This window comes from Enhydra lutris, unplaced genomic scaffold (genome assembly GCF_002288905.1).
Source record: "Enhydra lutris kenyoni isolate GAN:26980312 unplaced genomic scaffold, ASM228890v2 scaffoldscaffold4, whole genome shotgun sequence".
NCBI classification, from domain to species: Eukaryota; Metazoa; Chordata; class Mammalia; order Carnivora; family Mustelidae; genus Enhydra; species Enhydra lutris.
The window spans coordinates 4,210,525-4,234,475 of NW_019154088.1; the positions used below are offsets into that span (position 1 = coordinate 4,210,525).

Below are 23,951 nucleotides of genomic sequence, written 5' to 3' on the forward strand. Positions count from 1 at the left end.
TAAATCAATCTTAAAAACAAAACAAAACAAAACAAAACAAACACACACACACACACACACAAACACATGGCCTCAATTTTCCTTGTAAAATCAGAGTTTGCCTTTATGAACTCTATGTAGATTTCCACTGTTAATATTATAGTCCTCTATCTCAAACACAGAAATAAGCTTGCTATCTAATTAACAAGTTAAAATAATGATATACGTGAAAAATTTGTCATGTTCTCTTCAGTAAAGAGAGTATTATTTTAGGAAAGAAAATAGTGTGACATCATCTAAAAAATTCACATATTTCAACTTCTTTTATCATAATTCAGGTATTAGAAGAATCCAAAGCCTATGGAAATCCTTCAGGAGAGAGAGGAAATGAAAGATAATGCTGTAGCACTATAAATTTTTAAAATTGTTTTCTTGTTGGCATAAATATTTAAATTTCATAGATCAAATCTTAGCTGTAAGACTGTAAAAGGCAGGGGCGCCTGGGTGGCTCAGTTTAAAGCCTCTGCCTTCGGCTCAGGTCATGATCCCAGGGTACTGGGATTGAGCTCGGCATTGGGCTCTCTGCTCATCGGGGAGCCTGCTTCCTCCTCTCTCTCTCTCTGCCTGCCTCTCCGCCTACTTGTGATATCTCTCTCTGTCAAACAAATAAATAAAATCTTAAAAAAAAAAAAAAAGACTGTAAAAGGCAAAGGCTCAGCCTTATACTTAAACCTACTGTCCATTAGAAAAATTCCTTAAAAAATATTCATTTCTTATAGTAAGGATTTATTATTAATCCCCAAAACCGACTTAATGAGAAAAGATTTCACGTTGTCAGAAAATAGGACAAAGAATTTTTAGAAAGCACTCGTAGTCAGAAATAATGAAAAGAAGGCAAAGATGGTACCTAAGACATATACTTCACACAAATAAACATGCCAATAAAAGTATTTTCCATACTTGAATTAAGTTAAAACTCCAAGAATTTCTCTCCAATTGGCACTAAAACACCTGCTATCAAGCTTAAAACAGCTGCTACCAATAGCTTCTGGTTACTATCCCCAAAACGAGCATTATCATCTTCTCTACAATAAGAGACTGTATTTTACCCCCCATATTAGAAGAATCAGTTTGGAATATAATCACAAAACTGTGTGCTCAGGACCGTTCCATACATAAAAAAATGCATATAAAGAGTTACAAAAAACAAACTAAAAAAAAACTACTCAACCTACAGCAGACAGAAAACAAAAAATTAAAACAAGCTATTCTTTTTTGTACAAACAAAAAATTTTGTTTGCCAGTTTCTGCAACTGGCAGAAATTGGGATGACTTGTAGCATCCAGTGCTGGTAAGAGCTTAAGGAGACACACTCTAATACATTGTTAGTAGGAACATACATCTTTCAGAGGATAATTTGGCTGAATCTTACACCTTTTAAGTAAGCACATGCTTCAATCAAAGAATTTCACTTCTAGGTGCCTCTCTTAAATGTCCACACATGTGCACAAAGAGACATGAGCCAGGACCAAATCATTACTTGTAAAAGTGAACACGGCAAACAACTTAAATATTCATAGTGGGATATAATTACTCATGCATTTTATGAATTATTTTACTAAAGCTAAAAATATATTCCTATTCCTCAATTTTTCTGTGAACCTAAAACTGCACTAAAAAAATAAACAGGGGCGCCTGGGTGGCTCAGTCGGTTGAACATCTCCCTTCAGCTTGGGTCATGATCTCGGGGACCAGGGACTAAGCCCTGAGTTGGGCTCCCTGCTCAGAGAGGAGCCTGCCTCTTCCTCTCCCTGTGCCATTCCCCCTGCTTGTATTCTCCCTCAAATAAATGCAGTCTTTAAAAATAAAAAATAAATAATAAATAAATAAATCCTTACTCAAAAAGTATTAGTTTGAGTTAAAGTCCATTATTTTCCAAAATGATTGAAAACTCCGTTAGAATTCTTAAATCACCAAGTCAGTGATAACTTAATTTTTATAAATATTCCTGAGTTTTCTAATGATAAAGGTATGCCTTAATATTCAAGGTACCATATTTAAGTAACTTTTAAAATAAATGGTTAGGGGTGCCTGGGTGGCTCAGTGGGTTAAAACCTGTGCCTTCAGCTCAGGTCATGATCCCAGGGTCCTGGGATCGAGCCCCACATAGGGCTCTCTGCCAAGCAGGGAGCTTGCTTCCCGCCACCCCCCCACCCCGCCCTCTCTGCCTACCTGTGATTTCTTTTTGTCAAATAAACAAATAAAATCTTTAAAAAAATAAAATAAAATAAATGGTTAGATAAATATGAATGGGTACGTATTAACTGTGTGTGCATAACTATGACCTCTAAAAGGCAGGAATGGTGTCAATTACCTATGTATCCCAATGCCTGAATCCAGTGCCTGACACAGAAGCTGCTCAAAAATGTCTGCACGGAATGAATTCATGCCATAAAGCAGTTTTAAAAGGTAAAAGACTTAAGAAACCTAATAGATAAGAAATCTGGCAAAATCAGATATGTAATTGTAAAACAGGTAGAAATGACCTACTTAACCTTTAGCCCAGGAAAAAATTTGTATTAACACACATCTTTAAGAAAGGGAAAATTTAAAGAACATTAATATTTACCAGCAATTCTAGAAGAAATTCTTTATCAAAAGTTGTGTCTTCATTTTTAGGAAGAGTTGGTAACAAGCAGAGGTATGATGCCACCTGGTGGAGTGTATTTGAACTGCAGAATAAGGAATATTCAAACCAGAATATCTTATTAACTTACTTTACTTCTGAAACACATAATTTTACAGACTGCTTAAAAGGTCTTCCCTAGCAAACATAACCCTATGATACTGCAGCAAATAAAAAAAAAATTAGCAATGAAAGTTAATCCCCTTAATGCAGGTTCTCAAAATGTCTTCTGCAAACCCCCTGTGGTCCCTGAGACCTTTCTACTACGTGTGCAAGAACAATATTTCTTCTATTAATACTAAGACACATCCTTGTCAAAAGTCAATACATTGCATGTTTTTTAACAATTCTAATAGACATGTAGTGGTTATCTCATTATGATTTAAATTTGCATTTCCCTAATAACTAATGATGCTAAGCATCTTTCTGTAGCCTTATTGAAATGTATCATCTTTGGCGGAGTATCTGTTCAAATCTTTAGCTATTTTTAAATTATTTTCTTATTTTTGAGTTCTAAGACTTCCAGGTACCAGTCCATTATCAGATAGGTGTTTAGTCAATATTTTCTCCCACTCTGGGGTTATATTTACGTTCTGTTAACAATGTCTTTCCAAAAAAAGAAAAAAAAAAGTCTTTCAAAGTGTAAAAGTTTTAAATTTTGATGAAGTCCTATTTATCAATTCTTTTTTTCTTTATGGATTGTGCTTTGGTGTCTATGGAAATCTTTGCACAAATCATAGTCACAAAAATATTCTCCATATGTCCTATTAGTTCTGGTTCTGATAAATATGTCTATGATTCATTGTGAGTTATTGTGTGTGCCTATAGCTATATAGGCAGTCTTGAAATTAGTAGTGGGAATCCTCCAACTTCGTTCTTTTTCAAAATGGTTTTGGCTAGTCTAGTCTCTTTGCCTTTCTATACTAATTTTTGAATGAGCTTGTCAATTTCTAGAAAAATATCCTGCTGGGATTTTGACTAGAACTGAGTTACACTTATGGATCAGTTTGGGCAGAATTCATACCTGGAGTCTTCTCATCCATACGCAAGGCAAATATCTCTATTTCTTAAATTAATTCACTTTAATTGTATAGACTTCCTTAATGTGGTTTTCGATACCACATGGAAACTAACATTTAAGAAATAACCACTTGTCAAATTGTGATACGTATCAAAGAAAAATATTCACAATTATTTGAAAAGACTATTAAAATATATTTCCCTTTTGCATAAGGGAATGTCTTCATTTACTTCAACCAAAACAGTATCTCACAAGAAATGAAATACAGAAGCAGATCTACAAATCCAACGGTCTTTGATTAAGCCAGACATTAAAGAGATTTGCGGGGGAGGAGTTAAGGTGGTAGAGGAGTAGGGGGACCCTAAGCTTGTCTCATCCCTTGAACAGGGCTAGTTATCAAATCATTCTGAATGCCCAAGGAATCAATTGGAGGACTGAGAGAACAAAAACTGCAGTCTACAAGTAGAAAGGCAACCACCTTTTAGAAGGAATCCCAGAAAATAAAGAGAAAGGAAAAAGGGACAGAAGGTTTATTTGAACAAATTATAGCTGAAAACTTCCCCAATCTGGTAAGGAGACAGACATCAAAATCCAAGAAGCACAGTGAACCCCTATTAAATTCAACAAAAGTCAACTATCACCAAGGCATTTCATAATCAAATTCACAACATACATAGACAAGGAAAGAAACCTGAAAGCAGCAAGGGGAAGAAAAAAATCCTTCAACACAAGGTTAGCCAGATCAGATTCACAGCAGATCTATCTACAGAAACTTGGTGAGCCAGAAAAGAGTGGCAGGATGTATTCAATGTGCTGAATGGGAAAATAACACAGCCAAGAATTCTTTATCCAGCAAGGCTGTCATTCAGAATAGGAGAGATAAAAAGAGTTTCTTGGATGAACAAAAACTGAAGGAATTCGTGACCACTAAACCAGCCCTGTAAGAAATTTTAAGGGGCCTCTTTGAGTGGAGAAAAAAAGACCAAAAGCAACAAACACTAGAAAGGACCAGAGAACACCACCAGAAACACCAACTCTGCAGGTAACACAATGGCACTAGATTTGTATCTGTCAATAATCACTCTGAATGTAAATGAACTAAATGCTCCAATCATAAGACATAAGGTATCAGAATGGATTAAAAAAAAAAATTCATCTGGGGCACCTGGGTGGCTCCATAGGTTAAGCCTCTGCCTTCGGCTCAGGTTTTGATCTCAGGGTCCTGGGATCGAGACCCAAATCTGGCTCTCTGCTTGGCAGGGAGCCTGCTTCCCCCTCTCTCTCTGCCTGCCTCTCTGCCTACCTGTGATCTCTCTCTCTCTCTCTCTCTCTGTCAAATAAATAAGTAAAAAAATCTTTAAAAAAAATTTATCTATATGCTGCCTACAAGAGACTCATTTTAGACGTAAAGACACCTGAAGATTGAAAATAAGGGGACGGAGAACCATCTATTATGCTAATGGACATCAAAAGAAAGCTGGAGTAGCTATACTTATATCAGACGAACTAGATTTTAAAACAAAATTTTTAACAAGAGAAGAAGGGCATTACACCATAATTAAGGGGTAAATCCATCAAGAAGATCAAACAATTGTAAATATTTATGCCCCCAACTCGGGAACACCCAAATATACAAATCAATTAATAATAAACATAAAGAGGTTCCTCAAAAAGTTCAAAACAGAATTACCCTACAACCAGTAATTGCACTACTAGGGATTTACCCCAAAGATACAAATGTAGTGATCGAAAGGGACACCTGCACCCCAATGTTCATAGCAGCAATGTTTACAATAGCCAAGCTATAGAAAGAGACTAGATGTTCACTGACAGATGAATGGATAAAGAAGATGTGATATATATATACAATGAAATACTACTCAGCCATCACAAAATGAAATCTTGCCGTTTGCAACGAAGTGGATGGAACTAGAAGATATTATGCTTAGTGAAATAAGTCAACCAGAGAAAAACGATTATCTTATGATCTTATTCATATGGAATTTAAGAAACTAAAAAGATCATAGGGGAAGAGAAGGAAAAATAAAACAAGATGAAATCAGAGAGGGAGACAAACCATAAGTGACTCTTAATCATAGGAAACAAACAGAGGGTTGCTGGAGGGAAGTGGGGTGGGGTGGGGAATGTGGTAACTGGGTGAAAGACATTAAGGAGGTCATGTAATATAATGAGCACGGAGTATGATATAAGACTGATATGTCACTGACCTCTACCTCTGAAACCAATCATACATTGTATGTTAATTAACTGAATTTAAATTTTAAGAAATGAAATAAAAAAATAATAAACATAAAGAAAATCACTGATAATGATACAATAATAGTAGGGGACTTTAATACCCCACTTATATAGCAAAAGATCATCTACAGAAAATCAACAAGGAAACAATGGCTTTAAATGACACACTAGACTGGATGGACTTAAAGGATATATTCAGAACATTTCATCCTAAAGCAGCAGCATACACATTCTTTTTGAGTGTACACGGAACCTTCTCTAGAATAGATCACATACTGGGTAACTCAACAAGTATAAAAAAATTGAGATTATATCATGCATATTTTCAGACCACATTGCTATGAAACTTGTAGTCAACCACAAGAAAAAATTTGCAAAGACCTCAAATACATGGCAGTTAAAGAACATCCTACTAAAAATGAGTGGGTTAACCAAGAATTTAAGAATTAAAAAGAAAAAACAAATGGAAGCAAAGGAAAATAGAACAGTCCAAAACCTTTGTCATGCAGCAAAGGCAGTCCTGAGAAGGAAGTATATAGCAATACAGGCCTTCCTCAAGAAGCAAGAAAAGTCTCAAATACACAACCTGACCTTACACCTAAAAGAAAAAGAAAAGGAACAGCAGTAAAGTCTAAAGTCAGCAGAAGAAGGGAAATAATAGAGATTAGAGCAGAAATAAATGATATAGAAACAAAGTAGATCAGATTAACAAAACTAAGAGAGGGTTCTTTGAAAGAATAAAACTGATAAATCCCTAGCCAGACTTACCAAAAAGAAAAGGGAAATGACCCAAATAGATAAAATCACAAATAAGAGATCACAACCAATACCATAGAAAAACAAACAAGTAAAAGAGAATACTATGAAAAATTATATGCCAACAAACTGGGCAATCTAGAAGAGATGGACACACTCCTAGAAACTTATAAACTACCACAACTGAAACAGGAAGAAATAGAAAATTTGAACAGACCCATAACCAGCCAAGAAATTGAATCAGTAATCAAAAATCTCCCAACAAACAAAAGTCATGGGCCAGATAGTTTCCCAAGGGAATTCTACCAGACATTTAAAGAATTAATACCTATTCTTCTCAAACTGTCCCAAAAAATAGAAATGGAAGGAAAACTTCCAAACTCATTCTACAAAGCCAGCATTACTTTGATTCCAAAACCAAACAAAGACCCCTCTAAAAAGGAGAATTACAGGCCAGTATCCCTGAAGAACATGGATGCAAAAATTCTCAATAAAATACTGGCAAATCAAATTCAATAGTCCATTCAAAGAATAATTCACCACAATCAAGTGGGATTTATTCCTGGGCTCCAAGGGTGGTTCAGTATTTGCAAATCAGTGTGATACACCATATTAACAAAAGAAAGGATAAGAACCATATGATCCTGTCAAGAGATGCATTTGACAAAGTAAGTATTCATTCTTGATAAAAACCCTCAACGAAGTAGGGATAGTTGTAACATATCTCAACATCATTAAGGCCACATACAAAAGACCCACAGCTAATATCATCTTCAACGGGGAAAAACTGAGAGCCTTTCCCCTACGTCAGGAACAAGAAAAAGATGTCCACTCTTACCATTACTATTTAACACAGTACTGGAAGTCTCAGCCTCAGGAATCAGACAACAAGAAGAACTAAAAGGCATCCAAATTGGCAAAGAAGAAGTCAAACTTTTACTATTTGCAGATGACATATTCTATGTAGAAAACCTAAGAGACTCCACCAAAAAATTGCTAGAACTAATACATGAATTTAGCAAAGTCGCAGGACATAAAATCAGTGTGCAGAAACCTGCTGCATTTCTATTCACCAAAAACAAAACAGCAGAAAAAGAAATCAAGGAATTGATCCCATTTAAAACTGCACTGGAAACAGTAAGATATCTAGAGATAAATATAACTAAAGAAAGATGTGAAAGATCTGTACTCTGAAAACTCCAGAACACTTATGAGAGAAACTGAAGAGGACACAAGGAAATGGAAAAGAATTCCATGCTCATGGATTGGAAGAAAAAACATTGTTAAAATCTCTACACTACCCAAAGCAATGAACACATCTAATACAACCCCTATCAAAATACCATCAGCATTTTTCACAGACCTAGAACAAACAATCCTAAAATGTGTATGGAACTACAAAAGATCCCAAATAGCCAAAGCAATCCTGAAAAAAAAAAAAAAAAAAAAAAGCTGGAGGCATCACGATTCCAGATTTCAAGCTGCATTATAAAACCGTAGTTCAAGACAGTATGCTACTGGCACAAAACAGACACACAGATCAATGGAATAGAACAGGAAATCCAGAAATGGACCCACACCTATATGGTGAACTCATCTTCAACAAAGCAGGAAGAATAGCCAATGGAAAAGACAGTCTTTTCAACAAATGGTGTTGGGAAAACTAGACAGCAACATGCAGAAGAATGAAACCAGACCACTTTCTTGCAACACACGCAAAAATAAATTGAAAATGGCGAAAGACCTAAATGTCTAAATGAAAATAGAACAGTCCAAAACTGTGAGATAGGAAACCATCAAAGTCCTAGAGGACAGCATAGGCAGAAACCTATTGACCTTGGTCATAGCTCACTAGTCACGTTGCTGGAGGCAAGGGAAACCAAAGCAATAATGAATTACTGGGACTTCATCAAGATAAAAAGCTTCTGTAGCACAGCAAAGGAAACAATCAACAAAAGTAAAAGGCAGCCTATGGAATGAGAGAAGATATTTGTAAATGACATACCTGATAAAGGGTTAGTATTTAAAATCTATAAAGAATCTATTAAACTCAACACCCAAAAACAAATAGTGCAGTTAAGAAATGGGAAGAAGACAATCCCAACTGACTAATAGGTATATGAAAAAAATGCTCAATATCACTCATCACCAGGAAAATAAAAATCAAAACCATGATGAGATACCACCCCACACCTGTCAGAATGGCTAAAATTAACAATACAAGAAACAACAGGTGTTAGTGAGGATGCTGAGAAAGGGAACCCTCTTGCACTGTTGGTGGGGATGCAAACTGGTGCAGCCACTCTGGAGAACAGTTTGCAGGTTCCTCAAAAAGTTAAAAATAGAGCTACCCTATAATCCAGCAATTGCACTACTAGGTATTTACCCAAAGGATACAAAGATCCAGGTTGGAAGGGGTACATGCACCCCAGTGTTTATTGCAGCATTATCAACAACAGCCAAACTATGGAGAGAGCCCAAATGTCCATTGACTGATGAATAAAGAAGAGGTGGTATATAAATACAATGGAATATTACTCAGCCATCAGAAAGAATGAAATCTTGCCATTTGCAACAACATGGATGGAGCTAGAGTATATTATGCTAAGTAAAATAGTCAGAGAAAGACAAATACCATATGATTTCACTTATATGTGGAATTTAAGAAAGAAAATAGATGAACATATGGGAATGGGGGGAAAAAAACAGAGAGGGAAGTCAACCATAAACGACTCTTAACAACAGAGAACAAACTGCAGGTCGATGGAAGGAAATGGGTGGGGGACAGGCTAAATGGGTGATGGGCATTAAAGAGGGCACTTGCTCTGATGAGCACTGGGTATTATTGTATGGAGGTGATGAATCACTGAATTCTACTCTATTGACCAATATTACACTGAATGTTAACTAAAATTCAAATTAAAAAAAATAAAAAGATTTGCAAAAATGCAAAACAATGCCACTCCTCACTATATACTTTTTTAATTTTGGAGAATATCTTTTTCATTAACACTATGTGTGCTAACATATAATAGGTTTTTAACTGATTTTAATGAAGTATTTAACATTTTCCAGTTTTAATTTCTAATACAGTAAACATAATGGCTATAATCCACATTAAAAACAGTTTTTTTAGCATCCTCAATAATTTACAAGAGTATAAAGGAGCATCATGGATGAAAATAAATTCCCAAGTGGATTATGCAGCTAAATTGAATATAAAAAAAAATCTATGGAAGTGTTTTAAAATATAATATTTTATAATCTTATGATGATAAAGGCCTTCTACACAAACCATTTGTTATTGTTATTAAAAAATGACTGACAAGGGCGTCTGGGTGGCTCAGTGGGTTAAAGCCTCTGCTTTCGGCTCAGGTCATGATCCCAGGGCCCTGGGATCGAGCCCCATATCGGGGTCTCTGCTCTGTGGAGAGCGTGCTTCCTCCTCTCTCTCCCTGCCTGCCTCTCTTGCCTACTTGTCTCTGTCTCTGTCTCTGTCAAATAAATAAATAAAATCTTTAAAAAAATATATGATTGACAGAGAGGATTAAAAAATTTAAAACATTTGTGGTAATAAAATACACCAAAATAAAGCTAAAAAGTGAGAAACTGATAGAAAATAATTACAACACAAACTAGACCAAATATTAGCATGCAAAATACATAAAGCTTTCTTCAAAAAAAAGATCAATACAAGCAATGAAATACAAAATAGCAAAAGATAACACGAAAGTTAGAAAGGAAATGCAAATAGCCAAGAAAAATAGAAAGATGCTCAATTTCCCCAATATAATCACAGAATGCAAAGTAAAACAATGAGGGTTCTTTTACTCTTGGATTGGCAAGAATGAAAGACTAGTGTACCTACTTGGTAAGGAAAAAAATAAATACTCATATGCTGTTGGTATAACGGATACATATTTTTGAAGGAAATTTAGCAATATATAACAAATTTTAAATATATAACTCCTTCCAGTCACTATACTCCTTCTGGAATCAGCAGCAAGATTTTTTTTATAGATACAGAAACAATGTTGTTCATTACTGAATTGTTAGTAATGGCCAAAAATTTAGAAAGTAAAGATCTGTCGATAGGAGAGTGATTAAAAAATAGTATGGTATACCTGTCCAATGGAACTTCATGCAGTTCATTAGGAGATTGAAACAGATATTGTGTTATTGTAAGTCATTATTAAATCTTCTATGAAAATCAACAACCAAACCAACTTTCAGGTTGAAACCAAGTTTGTTTCATTTTAAATAGCCAATGAACTAAACATAATTTCTCCCAAGAATTAAGGACACTGGGGAGATATGAGAGCCCAGTTAAAAGATACACTGCCGGGACGCCTGGGTGGCTCAGTTGGTTAGACAACTGCCTTCGGCTCAGGTCATGATCCCAGAGTCCTGGGATCGAGTCCCGCATCGGGCTCCCAGCTCCATGGGGAGTCTGCTTCTCCCTCTGACCTTCTCCTTGCTCATGCTCTCTCTAACTGTCTCTCTCTCAAATAAATAAATAAAATATTAAAAAAAAAAAAAAAGATACACTGCCTAGGTTTGAAATTGGACTTACCTATGTTGGAATCCTAGCTCTGCCACTTACTTGCTATTTGATCTAGGCAAATGACTTATCAATTCTGTGTCTCGATGACCTTATTTCTAAAATGGTACCTACTCCTTACACAAATGAATGTCTTGAGAATTATTTACACATGTAGTAGAGTGCCTATGTACTATAAATGCATTATTATCATTTTCAAAAAAGTGTATTAGCTGTCAAAGAATATTACTATTTCATAAATTTTAAACACACATTTTTCTCATCTTCTAATACCACATATGAACATGTACTAGTTTCTGTTTTATGTTATAATTGACAGAATACCAGTCTTATGTTCTACTCTAAGAAAAATTTATGATTTAGAAAAAACGTTTAAGTTATGAAAAATATAAATTTTGCCCCCCAAAACAGAAAATCAATAATTATATCTAAGTTCCTTAAAGATACCAACTGCTACAGAGAAGCACTAGTTGTAGTTGTCTATAAAGTGGTGCAATAAGTTCCATTACCTAGTAGTGCAGAATGATTAAAGGCAAAAAGAAAATTAAAATTCAGTTTTCCTTTCATGTCAACTTACCTAAGAGGTCCAAAAAACTTGACCAATGATTCCCGGGTATCTACTTCTGCCACATTCGAGAGGGCAAAATCATAGAGTTCAGGGAAATGTGCAAAAGCAGCTCTCTAGAAAAGAGAAAAAAGAAATCAGTAACTAATGCCTACATATTAATACAATCAACTATAATTTATAAACTAAATAAAAATAATATTCTAAAAATATTAATGTACTTCTCTTTCTTATACGCTTCTCATTATGTGACCTCTGCCTTATTTAGCCAGAAGCATTTGATACAATGGCAAAAGCTAGAATTATTCCAGCAGGACTGCAAAAACCAAGAGTCAACGTTCAGTTTATTTCTAATGCTGTATTTTGAACAAACATGAAAACAGTCATGAGAGCTAGCTTCACTGACAGAAAGGAGAAAAATAAAACAACACTTCATTATGAATAACGAGCCCAACAAAACTAAAAGAAAGTTCCAAGGGAAATCCCCACTGTAGAGACAGCTTGAGGGAGAATTCAAAAGCCCAGTGGTTTGTGCTTTTACTTTGGAACTCTGGAAAGAAAGGACCTCTCAGGGTAACAACCCTCAACCAACCATGTGGTAAGCTGCAAAATAACAGAAACGGCAGCATTATAGTGACTGGGTATGAGTATATAAGGTAATATCCCTAGTATTCCTTAATGCCCACGTGGCACAGAGAAGATTCAGAAGTTTTCATGCCCCATAGCAGATGGTAACACAACTTGCCAAGGTTACTGGTGAGGATGCCATGAGATTACTATAGGTAATAGCAAAATGACCTGCAACCCAAGCCTCACTGAGCTGTTTAAGCTAGGAAATTAATGACTCAGCTCTCAGGAGAACTCTGGTACCAGCAGGAGCAAGGCTGGAGCCTCATCAGCAAGGAGACAGCCAAGCTCCTCGGGAGCCATCATCATGCCTTGCCTGGTGCCAAGAGAGCAGACCACATGCCACACCAGCTGTGGTCACTTCAAAGGCAGAAGCAGAAGGACAAAAACACTACTGCTCTGAGAAGAGCAGGAAAAGACATCTGAGCCGGGACACTGTGCAGATGACTCCTCTTCCAAAACAATGAGGATCTCATAGTGCCTCCACATATCCAGATGCCATTCTGGGAGAGAAGAGGGAGAGCAGAGTGTCCTTGAGAGATAGTGGAATTGATTATGAAAGACAATTTGAACTTAAGTTTGACTGAGCCTTTACCTAAAAAGACTTTTGAAACAGAAAGAACTGAATTTCTTCAAAGTGACAAATAAAAGCTTCTTTCTGCCACCAGAAAGAGTAAAAGCAAGATGAGATTAGTAATAGAAAACAAAGGTACTTTGTTGACATAGCTGAACTGTTTTGGCAAATTTCAGTCCCATTCTGGGTATTTATCTTTAAAATGTATAAAAGGCTCACATATACTTTGTCAATGTATTGGAATACTCTTTCATAAAATGAAACTGGTAAGTGTATGGATCAAGTTGGTCCAATAACTAATAGAAAATTTGAGTGTCAAATATCAGTATCTTGATTCTCAAGACTAAAGAAAGCCATTTTTTCCCCATGGATTCATTAGAATTAGCAGTATTTAAAAAGTTCAGTATGAAAACACTATTAAATTAGTATTTTCTTCTACCTGTACTACATAAACTAAATTATTTATGACCGAACTTGATGAAGCAGAAGCATAGGTTACGCTGAATTTCAAGTTACCTGTAGAGAAGTAATTCTGTCATAGTGAATTGTGGTCATCTCATTCTCTGTCAGAGCATTTCCAGTCTGGTCATTAATCTCAAAACCAGTATAGAACTTAAGCATGTCCAAAAGCTGAAAGGATACATTTACATTACTAAACTGTGTGAACATAAGAACAAGAAACCATGTACAAAAACTATTATAAAGAATAACAAGTCCATATAACTTCTCAGAGGTGCTGAAAAACTATGGAATATAAACACTGCAACAAACACTTCAGAACATATCCAAATGTGTTATTTGTATAAGAATAAAGTATGGGTCTAAGAATAAATTGTTAAAGTCTATTTCATATACATGGTCTACTTCTACAGAGAGGAACTTAAACTGCAATCCTAATAATGAACAGACATTAAGGATCTAATCAAAGGAAGCCAGACTAAAGGAAAAAAAAAAAACCAAACATCACTGCGGAGGTCTTTTACTTATGCCACTTAATACAGAGTTTTCTGAATGAAGGCTTTGTAATTCATATTAGCGATAATCTCCTCTGTGTGCTGCTTCTATTAGGGAAAAATAGCAAGGTGAGGAAAGTTAAGATACTGTTTCCTCTCATCAGGCTCCATGGCCACCAAACCCTTTCTTTGGCCTAGTTACTGCCGCTAACGAAGGCCTACTCTCCCTTCATAGCAATGGCATCAAGAATCTACTGGCTGCATTCACCCCAGATCTTTATTATTCTTAATTCTAATCTATGGAAGATCAGATATGAGAATTTTAGTATGTTGTAATGTATGTGGCAAATCACTGGATAGAAATTCAGTAAGAGAATGAGAAAAAATATAGATACAAGATAAAATAATTTTGGGGGCGCCTGGGTGCTGCAGTCGGTTAAGCATCCGACTCCTGGTTTTCGCTTCAGGTCATGTTCTCAGGATCGTGAGATTGAGCCCCAAGTGGGACTCTGCACTCAGTGGGGAGTCTTTTTGAGATTCTTTCTTTTCTGCTCCCCTAGCTTGTACACTCTCTCTAAAATAAATTGGGAAAAAAAAAAAAAAAAGATAAAAGAATTCCTGAAAGAAAATGTAAACACACAAAAATTGTATCTCCAAGTATGATCTCATTGAAACGTAAGGTTGAAAAGTTTGTTAGAAGACTTTCCTTATGAAAAGGAGATGTGAAACAAGGTGAAACACTAATACTTCTTTCTACCCAAGGGAGCAAATGAGCACTTCCATGCTATCAACTGTCTCTGTCACCATCATCTTATGGAAAGACAGCCATGAGATTAGGGCATAGTTCTCTTGAAATTAACGTTCATTATCTATTCTATTCCACAGTGATTACTATCATTGCCAAGATCATAATTCAGTTCAATAATAAAATCACATATGATTAACAAAAGCTCTTAATTCATTCATTTTCTATATTAAGACTTGATTTTACTTTAAAATGACTAATTAGGAAGTTACATTATTCAATTCAATATTTAGCAAAATTTCCTTTATATCATCCACTGGTATTCTTAGTTGCATGGCAAAAAAAAGATCAATTTAGAAATGAAAACTATGTGACAGTTCAGATATAGCAATGCTCACCTGGGAAAAAAGATGGCCATCCTCTTCCCTATGAACAAGATTGGAAAGGTAACAGTGAACCAAAAGATGGGAGTCATCCAGGATGGTATTAAACCAGCGCCTTGTGGGGAGTAGGGCCTAGAAAAAATTAATACCATAGCAGTAAGTCTGTATGTTCCCTGCAGCTAGAGATAAAAATCTACTATTTGGCTCATAAGCGTCAATCACATATAAGGTTCCCTCTAGTCTCAAAAAGTCACGGTGCTCAAAGCAAGGGGTCTGGTCAGTGCTGTAAGTAAACTCAGTGGCAACGTTTAAAAATAAAATCCAGTACTGAAAGAAATTTCACTGATATACAGGCCAGTAGTTTTCAAACAAAATCCTATATGAAATCCCAATATGTATTGTGTATAAATTTAAAAATGATACTACTCTTAAAGAAAAGAGACTGGGGATAAGGAGATATGTGGAGACTTCTTTCCCCATATCTTCTTCCCATATCCCCCTTATGACAGTCAGCAAGAAAATGACGAGATACTGTTATCAGTGTGAAAACCACTAATCTAACCAAATATCCTCATTTTATAGATGAGGTTATTAAGATTCTTAGAGGTTATAAATTAGTTGCTGGCAGAACTAGAATCTGAATAAAGATCTCATGAATGGCTGCCAGTCCAATACTCTAATCCTTATGTCAAGAAACCATCCTCTCTCTCCAGATAAGAAATGAACACAAAGGATTTTCTTTCAATTTCCTGTAGTAAAGAGGGAAAGGAAAGGAAATGAATTCAATCTGAATTACACCAACTCTGCATCTGAACTTTCTGTCAAAATCTTGCAGCTAATAACATGAAATCTTCTTTAAGAATCTTAATTTAAAAAATTGACAATAGCAGCTGTATCTTTTTTCATCAATAATATTTAGTTAGGCACATTTAGAAAAGTGAGATTATTAAAGAGATGGACAAAAACCCCTAACTTCAGTCACTATTAAAACTCTATGATGGGGGGAAAAAAACCAAAGCCAAAACCAAGACCCTCTATGATGGGGTATTAAAATATGATAAAAAATAAAATGCTATTGCTAGACTCATGTTTAATAACTACACTATATAGTAGTTTTTTCTACAAACAATAGCCATCTGACAGCTATTTGAAAACCTCAAGGGCCAACTGCGTTTGACTTTCTCTGTTACACCTAAAAATGGGTAAAAAAAACTAAGGCCAGTAATAAATATTTCATATATTTCATATAGTTACATGATTAACCTTATCCCCTTAAAGATGATGTAACAGAAAAGCCACTGCCCATTTCTTACCTCTAGGTCAATCATAAGTTCAATGAATCTTTCACAGTAATGAACTTTGTCCATAGTGACTGGCTCTAGACATAACACAGAAAACATGTTAGAATCTTCTTATTTAGGCCATTCAATGTACTAAATCCTATAACTGGCAGTTATTTAGTTACTGAAACTGTCATGTGTCTCTTACAGGACAGGGTCACGATCCTGAGTAAGGACCCCGCCTATATTTCAAAAAAGGCAGGCCTTACCCCTATGTTTAGCTCTACAAATATAAGACAACGAAAAACCTATCTTGGGTCAGAAACACATTTAAAAAATCAGGTTTGCAAAAATATTTTTAAAGTGTTTAGACCTACTAATGTCTGTAATAATTAGTCATAAAAAACGACCCGTACTAAATGACTAGATTTGAAAAAACCAACTGATACAAAAACTAAAAAGGCAGTCTAAAACAAAACAGAAATAAAAAGGCAATTTAAGGGGCGCCTGGGTGGCTCAGTTAAGCGTCTGCCTTCAGCTTGGGTCATGATCTCAGGATCCTGAGATGGAGCCCCATATCAGGCTCCCTGCTCAGCAGGAAGCCTGCTTCTCCCTCTCCCACTCCCCCCGCTTGTGTTACCTCTCTTGCTATGTCTCCCTCTGTCAAGTAAATAAATAAAATCTTTAAAAAAAAAAAAAAAAGGCAGTTTAAATCAGTTTTTGACCCACTTTCCTTCTTGTCTTCACACACTAAACTTCTAGTTCTCTCATATACATAAACACACATATATATGTGTGTACATGCAGACATAGATACCTTTAGAATGCAAAGAAAAAGGGCGGGAAAGGTACACACCAAACTAATTAAAGGGACAACTGTTATATGAGTTTTTTTCCCTCTGTGTGTGTGTGTATGTATATATATATGTTAGTTTTTAACATTAAAACATCAATGACAGAGCAATGAAATATTTTTAAATCACTACCTTATTTTATGCTATTCATGACTATTAATGTACTATTTTTATAAAACATTTACTTCTATTTTTAAATAATTACAACCTCATGACATGACAAACCTTTAAAGTTTTTTTTTATTTTTTCCTAATGCCAGGTAATAGTCTACCATTTTACCAGGTAATCATTCTACCAAGATTCTGTCAATTAAAGATTTATTTATTTATTTGTCAGAGAGAGAGAGAGAGAGAGAGAGAGAGAGAGAGAGAGAGAGAGAGATCACAAGTAGACAGAGAGGCAGGCAGAGGCAGAGAGAGAAGCAGGCTCCCCACTGAGAAAGCAGCCTGATGTGGAACTCGATCTCAGGACCCTGGGATCATGACCTGAGCCGAAGGCAGCCGCTTAACCAACTGAGCCCCCCAGCATCTCAAGATTCTGTCAGTTAAAAAGGAAAAAATTCCAGAGTCCCCACTGCTGCTTAGTCTAAGGACTCCCAGCAGCGACTAACCCCAGTGCCTAGATTTAACCTATGAATGCTTAAATAAATCCATGTATTTAATTTATTTGTACTATACAGGAAATTGGAAGGCTTCATCTAAAGAAAGAAATGTGAATATTTTTGTGACTAATATATGGAAATATTAAGTAAAACTTTTCTAGCTAACATATGCTCCAAATCCAGACTATGAAATAACATAACCATAAAGTTTCATACCTGGAAAAGACCACAGAAAATGCCTATTCTAGCTCTTCATTTTTCAGGTGAGAAAGTGAAAACCAGAGAAAACGGCCTCGTAAAAGTGTAGAACAAAATAATGACTCGTTAGAACTGAAACTCAGGTTTTCTGAGACACAGTCTAGTCATATAGCTGTTGAAACTAAAGAATTTAAAGAAGCAACTTAAAAATTAAATCCATTCAATTTAGTCCTCTGCTCCTTTTTCTTGTTACTGTAAAAGAAAAATATTTTTGTCCAAAATCGAAAAAGTGAGCAAACTCTGTACTCTGTATTTTTATTTATAGTTTTGAGAAAATTACTGGCAACAACCTATTTAAAATTAAAATTAGAACATGATGCTTGCCACTCAACTTCTGAGCTCTGATGAATAAAGCTGCAAATTTTTATGTATGTAGGCCCTACTAGGCATATTGTTTACAGCAGAAACCTTGTCATTCCAATTTCAGACACCAAGATATCCTTATCATTTGCTTCTTATGTACATTGCGGGCGTTTTTTCCCCTTTTTTCTGACAGCAGTCCTGACATCTCAGCTCAACTACACAGACATCCTTAATAGTAACTGATATGGATATGCTGTTTTTCATGACCCTGTGAAATGAAACTATAATCCTTATTTTTTAAAAGCCAGTTTTCTGTTTCCTAACTATATAATCGTCCACCTTTACTCTCTCTGAACTGGCACACTTCTTTAATCATCTTGTTGGTTCAGCTGCCAAAGAGTTAACAAATTTTGATTAAAACTCAAGGTCAATCTAAGAAATTTTCTTTTCTGGCAATAAATAAACAATGGTAATAGCTGGTGGTTTGTAGATTGTTAAAATTACTGCAGGTCCCATGTTGCTGTTGTTACTTGATTTTCAAACCTTGCGGATGCCCCCAAATTAACATTCTATAGAGATGTCAATTTTTATGACTTTAATTATTACCGGCATTAGTAGTTCCATGTACTCATTACTACCTTTTGTGCTCCAAAAAATAAATCTAAGTTTTCCTTCTAGATTTAAGCCACTTGACTGAAACACTTAAAGATACTAATATTGGGGTGCCTGGGTGGCTCAGTTGGTTAAGTGGCTGCCTTCGGCCCTGGTCATGATTCTAGGGTCCTGGGATCGAGGCCTGTATCAGGCTCCCTGCTCAGCAGAGAGACTGCTTCTCTCTCCCCTTCTGCCTGCTACTCTGCTTACTTGTGATCTCTCTCTAATAAATAAATAAAATCTTTTAAAAAAATACTAATAATAAGTGACTTAGATTATTAGCATATGATAATTTTTTCTTTACACCGATGGAGTAATCTTATGCCTCAAATCAGGTATAGCTGATGGACAGCATTAGTATCTACTACTCGCTGAATTATAGGTATGATTTTCAGTTGTAAAATACTACTTGGAAGGTCAATATTTGTAAGTAATCCTGTTGTATTTAAGTTTTAAAAAACCTACAATCTCGGATGCAAAAATATACATATGATACACCTACAGAGCTGCTCTTAGATTATATCCCACTTAGAAAATAAAACTTTATTAACCAATGACATATCTTACATAGCATATATACACCTTTATTAAGTAAAAAATATTCTATGTACATTCACTAAATGCTTATAAAGATCTTGCAAACTCAGGATAATGTAATTACCCCCCCCCGGGTATACAGGCATTCACACACACACACACACACACACATATAGTATAATCATGGTATATTTTTAAGTATACAGTCCATACAACATATATTTGTTTCATCAATAAACGGAGGCCATGTTGGAGGGAAATCTTTCCCATTTTGTCTTGTAGCTCATACTTTAAAAATAATTCTTTCCCCTCCAAACAGTATTTGATGTTGTTTAAAAACACTATTTAGGACCATATTGTAAATGCCACGTGGCTCTGTTACTGTCTTGTTCACCACTGTATTCTAGCACCTTGCTCAGGACCTAAGTCTAGCAAGCAAACTCAAAAAATATTTGCTAAATAATTATTTCAATAATCATACAGGTACCTTTAAAAATATGTGAACTCCTAAGGCAGTCACAATACTCAGACTGGTAATATTCACGAAAAGGGGAGGACAGATATGTTGTCATTATGATTTAAAACTATTCTAAGAACAGGTTTTAGACTGGAGAGCAGGAAATACTGTCGGGATACCTAAATGACAACTTCACAAATGAGCTAAGAGAAGATAGTTACCAGAAAGAGGCACTGATTTCAGCACAGAGATAAACTTCTGTATGAGTTGTGAAAGAAATCTTCTTTCTTGATAGGCTCTAAAATCAGAGAGTAACATTGACCAAATTATTTTTTAAAAATAATTATTTCAAAAGTAAACTTTAAATGTCAAACGAGCCTTTCTTATACTGTTCAAATGTTCCATTTTTCTCTGAAATTGGGACCATAATTTGAACACACAGCTGCTTCTTTATTACTGGTATAATAAGCCAGCTAAGAAACACCCCTTTCTCTTTGTGTGAAAGTTTTCACTTGTGATTTAAAGGTCAGAACAAGAAAGGAGTTTTCAAAATTTCATTTATAGTCTGCCCTTAAAGTTCAAAATTTAATGTTTAAGTATGTAGTTAAAATTAGATAAGCAATTTTTTACTTTAATATGTTTGAAGTATCACATAGAATATTACAATGTCTAAAAATTAAATGTTGGTTTAAAAAACAATATTCTACTCATTACTAATTTAAGATGCACTATATACTAATCAATCAACAAACATTCATCAGGTTCTGGGCAGCTGCAAATGATTATGCCAGTCCTGCTGGAAATATAAAGGAGAGGAATGACTAAAATGTATTTGAAATGACAAGTATTATAATTTAAAGATAATCAGTAACACAGACCAGCACATAATTAATAAAACTGGCAGACATTAATCGAGCACTTAGTGTGTCAGGATCTGAGCTGCATTTAGTACTTCATATGAATCATCTCATGTAATGCTGACAACAGTCCTTGAAATAGGTACTAATAACCGTCCCAACTTCACACTGGTGCTGAACGAGGTGAGGTTACCTTGCCCACAGTTACACAGCAAGTGAGTGTGGAGCCTAGTTAAGTGTGACTGCAGAATCTTTTCTCTAAATACCTACACATATTCTAACCATTACATGAACAGCTGGCATTGCAATTAAAAAACACACAGCATGTTTTTGGAATTCAGAAGAAAAAAGCACTGCGGCCTAAAGTAGTCCGTCTAGAAGTGCTTAGGTTAGCCTTCAATTAAGTGGAATGGAGGGGAAAGCGTACTTAGGGAAGCAAAGTTTAACAAACAAAGAACAGACTGAGACAAGGATTTGGGGGAGTTGCAAAAAATAGTTGGGTGTTTCTGAATGTCACTGCAAGGACTTCAGAGTTTATCCTAGGAAACCAGAAAACCATTGAAAAGTTGTGAATAGGAATATGGCAAGGAAAACAAAATTTTCTATGGAGGTGGCTTGTTAGGCTCATTGTTGTGGGAAAGCTGGAAGAAACACCAAATTGGAATTTATTGTAGTGCTTTAGTCAGAAGCTATGAAGGCCTGAATTAAGACAACAGCAGTGTGAATAGCAAGAAAGAAGAAAGAGGACAAAAGATGATCCAATAGGACTGACGGATGGGATATAAATTGCTAGTCAAAGGACTGGAATATTCCAAGCCCTACTGTCTGGAAGAATTAAGAGAAATTGGCTAGAAGGGCAAGTTTAGGAGGAAAAACAATGATTACTTAAGCCGAAATGGATTTCATGGCAAACAGAACGGATCCTTCAATAGCATGGATTTGAACTGTATAGGTCTTACATGCAGATTTTTTTCAGTTAATACACTACAGTACCGTGAGTACATTTTCTCTTCCTTAGGATTTTCTTAACATTTTCTATTCTCTAGCTTACTTTAAGAGTACAGTATGTAATAAATAAAGTATACAAAATACGTGTTCACTAACTGTTATTAGTAAACCTTCTGGTCAACAGCGGGGAATTAGCAGTTGGGTTTTTGGAAGTCACAAATTATATGTGGACTTCTGATTGTATGGCGGGGGATATTGGTACCCCAAACTCCGTGCTGTTCAAGGCCAAGTGTACACAGCAAAGAGTTACATGAAGACTGGAAGCAGAGAAGACAGGGCCACAGAGATTTATGGTTAAATCACATTGAGGTAATGGTAAGAGCGGGTTAAAAAAAAAAAAAAAAAAAAAAGAGTAGTTAATACCGATGCCATGTGATTAGTTCAATCAAGAGGCTGTTGGGTGGAAAGGCACTGTGAGAGATGAGACTAGAGTTGGAAATTAAAGAAGGAATTTTCCTACTCTGACCCTAATAATATCCTGTCCGTATAGCTCTCACTCCCTTTCACCCAAACTCATTTCTCCGACACGCAGCTTTTTACAGTTCTTCCCATTTTCGGTAGCCACCAGCATAACTCCAGGTTTCACTTCTTTTTGTCCTCAACCCTCTTTTCAGGGTTTATGTATCTGACTAAATCATCTCACCCATACTCATGGCTTTCATTATTAGTTAGCTACACATGTATAGAGCACTCTCCCAAGTGGAAGAAAAAACGAGCTAGGGCTAGAAAGTTATCCTAGGTCCAAGGGAAGGGAGTCTTTGGCATATGTACATAAGCAGAGAAAAAGGAGTGAGTGGAAAAGAATAATAAAGGATGGAAACAGAACAAGGAGTGCGGCTGCAATAGTCATCACATAGAAAGGCAAGGTCACAGTTAGACCCATTAGCCTGAGAGCAAGAAAGAGGAGAGAGAGAGAGAGCTCTTAAAGCACGCAGTTCCCCGTGTCCTACTAACAGCACTTCGGTGAAATAAGTACTTGCTCCCAGACCTACCCAACTGATTATAAATATTACTATTAAAAGAACCCATAACATTCACTTGCTTCTTTAATCCTTATACCTGATTTATTTTTCTCCCTAGCATGTATCACCATCTAAAACACTATATAATTGATCTGTTTGCTGCTGTCTTTCCCAAATAGAATGTAAGTTCCATAGAGCAAGAATTACTTCCACTTTGTTCTCTGCTATATCCCCTATATCGAGTATAGTACCTGGCAAAATATAAATATTCACTATTTGTTGAATGAACGCATGACGGTTAGAGTGTATAAAATTCATTGTTAAGTGTGTGAGAGTAAGAAAAACAAAGAAAAGTTGGATTGACAGCCTGAAGATTGTGGAGAAAATCGAGAGCCATCCATGAGAGACAAACTATGGTCAACAGACAGACAGAAGATCAGTGATATACTTATCACTGGGGCAGACAGAGGAGAAAGAAGAATAACATGTTGATGTTCTGGTTTTCCCTTCACATCTTTATGAAAAATACGACAGTAAAAGCACTTCTTAATTATTTGGTTCAGCCTTATATAAAGCAAACAACAAATCAGTCAATATCATCTAAGACTCAAAAGAGCAAACCAACAATGTTTGTTCCTAACAAACCAACAAGGAATAAGCTTTGGGAACATACTGTTCTCTTGCTTCTGGATCCATCTTTTCATCGTTCTTTTTAATCAAGTTCCAGAATTTTCTTAGCTTAGGTGTCTTTTTTAATTCTAATTCCAATCGTGCCTGAAAGAATGATGTGATATTAAATCACCAGTAACCTCAAAGTTTACAAGGATAAAAATTAGATCCACTATTAGCTAATTTTCTAAGATGTGAATACAATGGGATAAAACCTGAAAGCAACGTGATAAAACCTGAAAACTACGAAACTAATAACTCTATTTTAAAAAACCATTCAATTATAGTAATTGCTAATAATACAAAAAAATAATACAAACTGCCTTTTCTTGTCGAGATCTTAAGCTCAATAATAAATTTCTTTCCTATTTTTAAAATTAAGGATTTAAGTTTGAAAAATT

General features: G+C 35.6%; 1 protein-coding gene across 2 annotated transcripts in view; it reads right to left on the minus strand.

Moving 5' to 3' along the window:
• LOC111161105 (aquarius intron-binding spliceosomal factor) overlaps positions 1-23,951 on the minus strand; it is a 92,098-nt gene that overhangs the window by 49,170 nt on the left and 18,977 nt on the right. For both annotated transcript variants that reach the window (XM_022524593.1, XM_022524601.1), the window contains 7 exons: positions 23,555-23,655; positions 20,276-20,352; positions 16,423-16,487; positions 15,125-15,241; positions 13,545-13,658; positions 11,840-11,943; positions 2,609-2,711 (listed from right to left, as the gene is read on the minus strand). In XM_022524593.1, the coding sequence (XP_022380301.1) occupies positions 2,609-2,711; positions 11,840-11,943; positions 13,545-13,658; positions 15,125-15,241; positions 16,423-16,487; positions 20,276-20,352; positions 23,555-23,655 (681 nt within the window). The remainder of the gene's footprint in view (positions 1-2,608; positions 2,712-11,839; positions 11,944-13,544; positions 13,659-15,124; positions 15,242-16,422; positions 16,488-20,275; positions 20,353-23,554; positions 23,656-23,951) is intronic.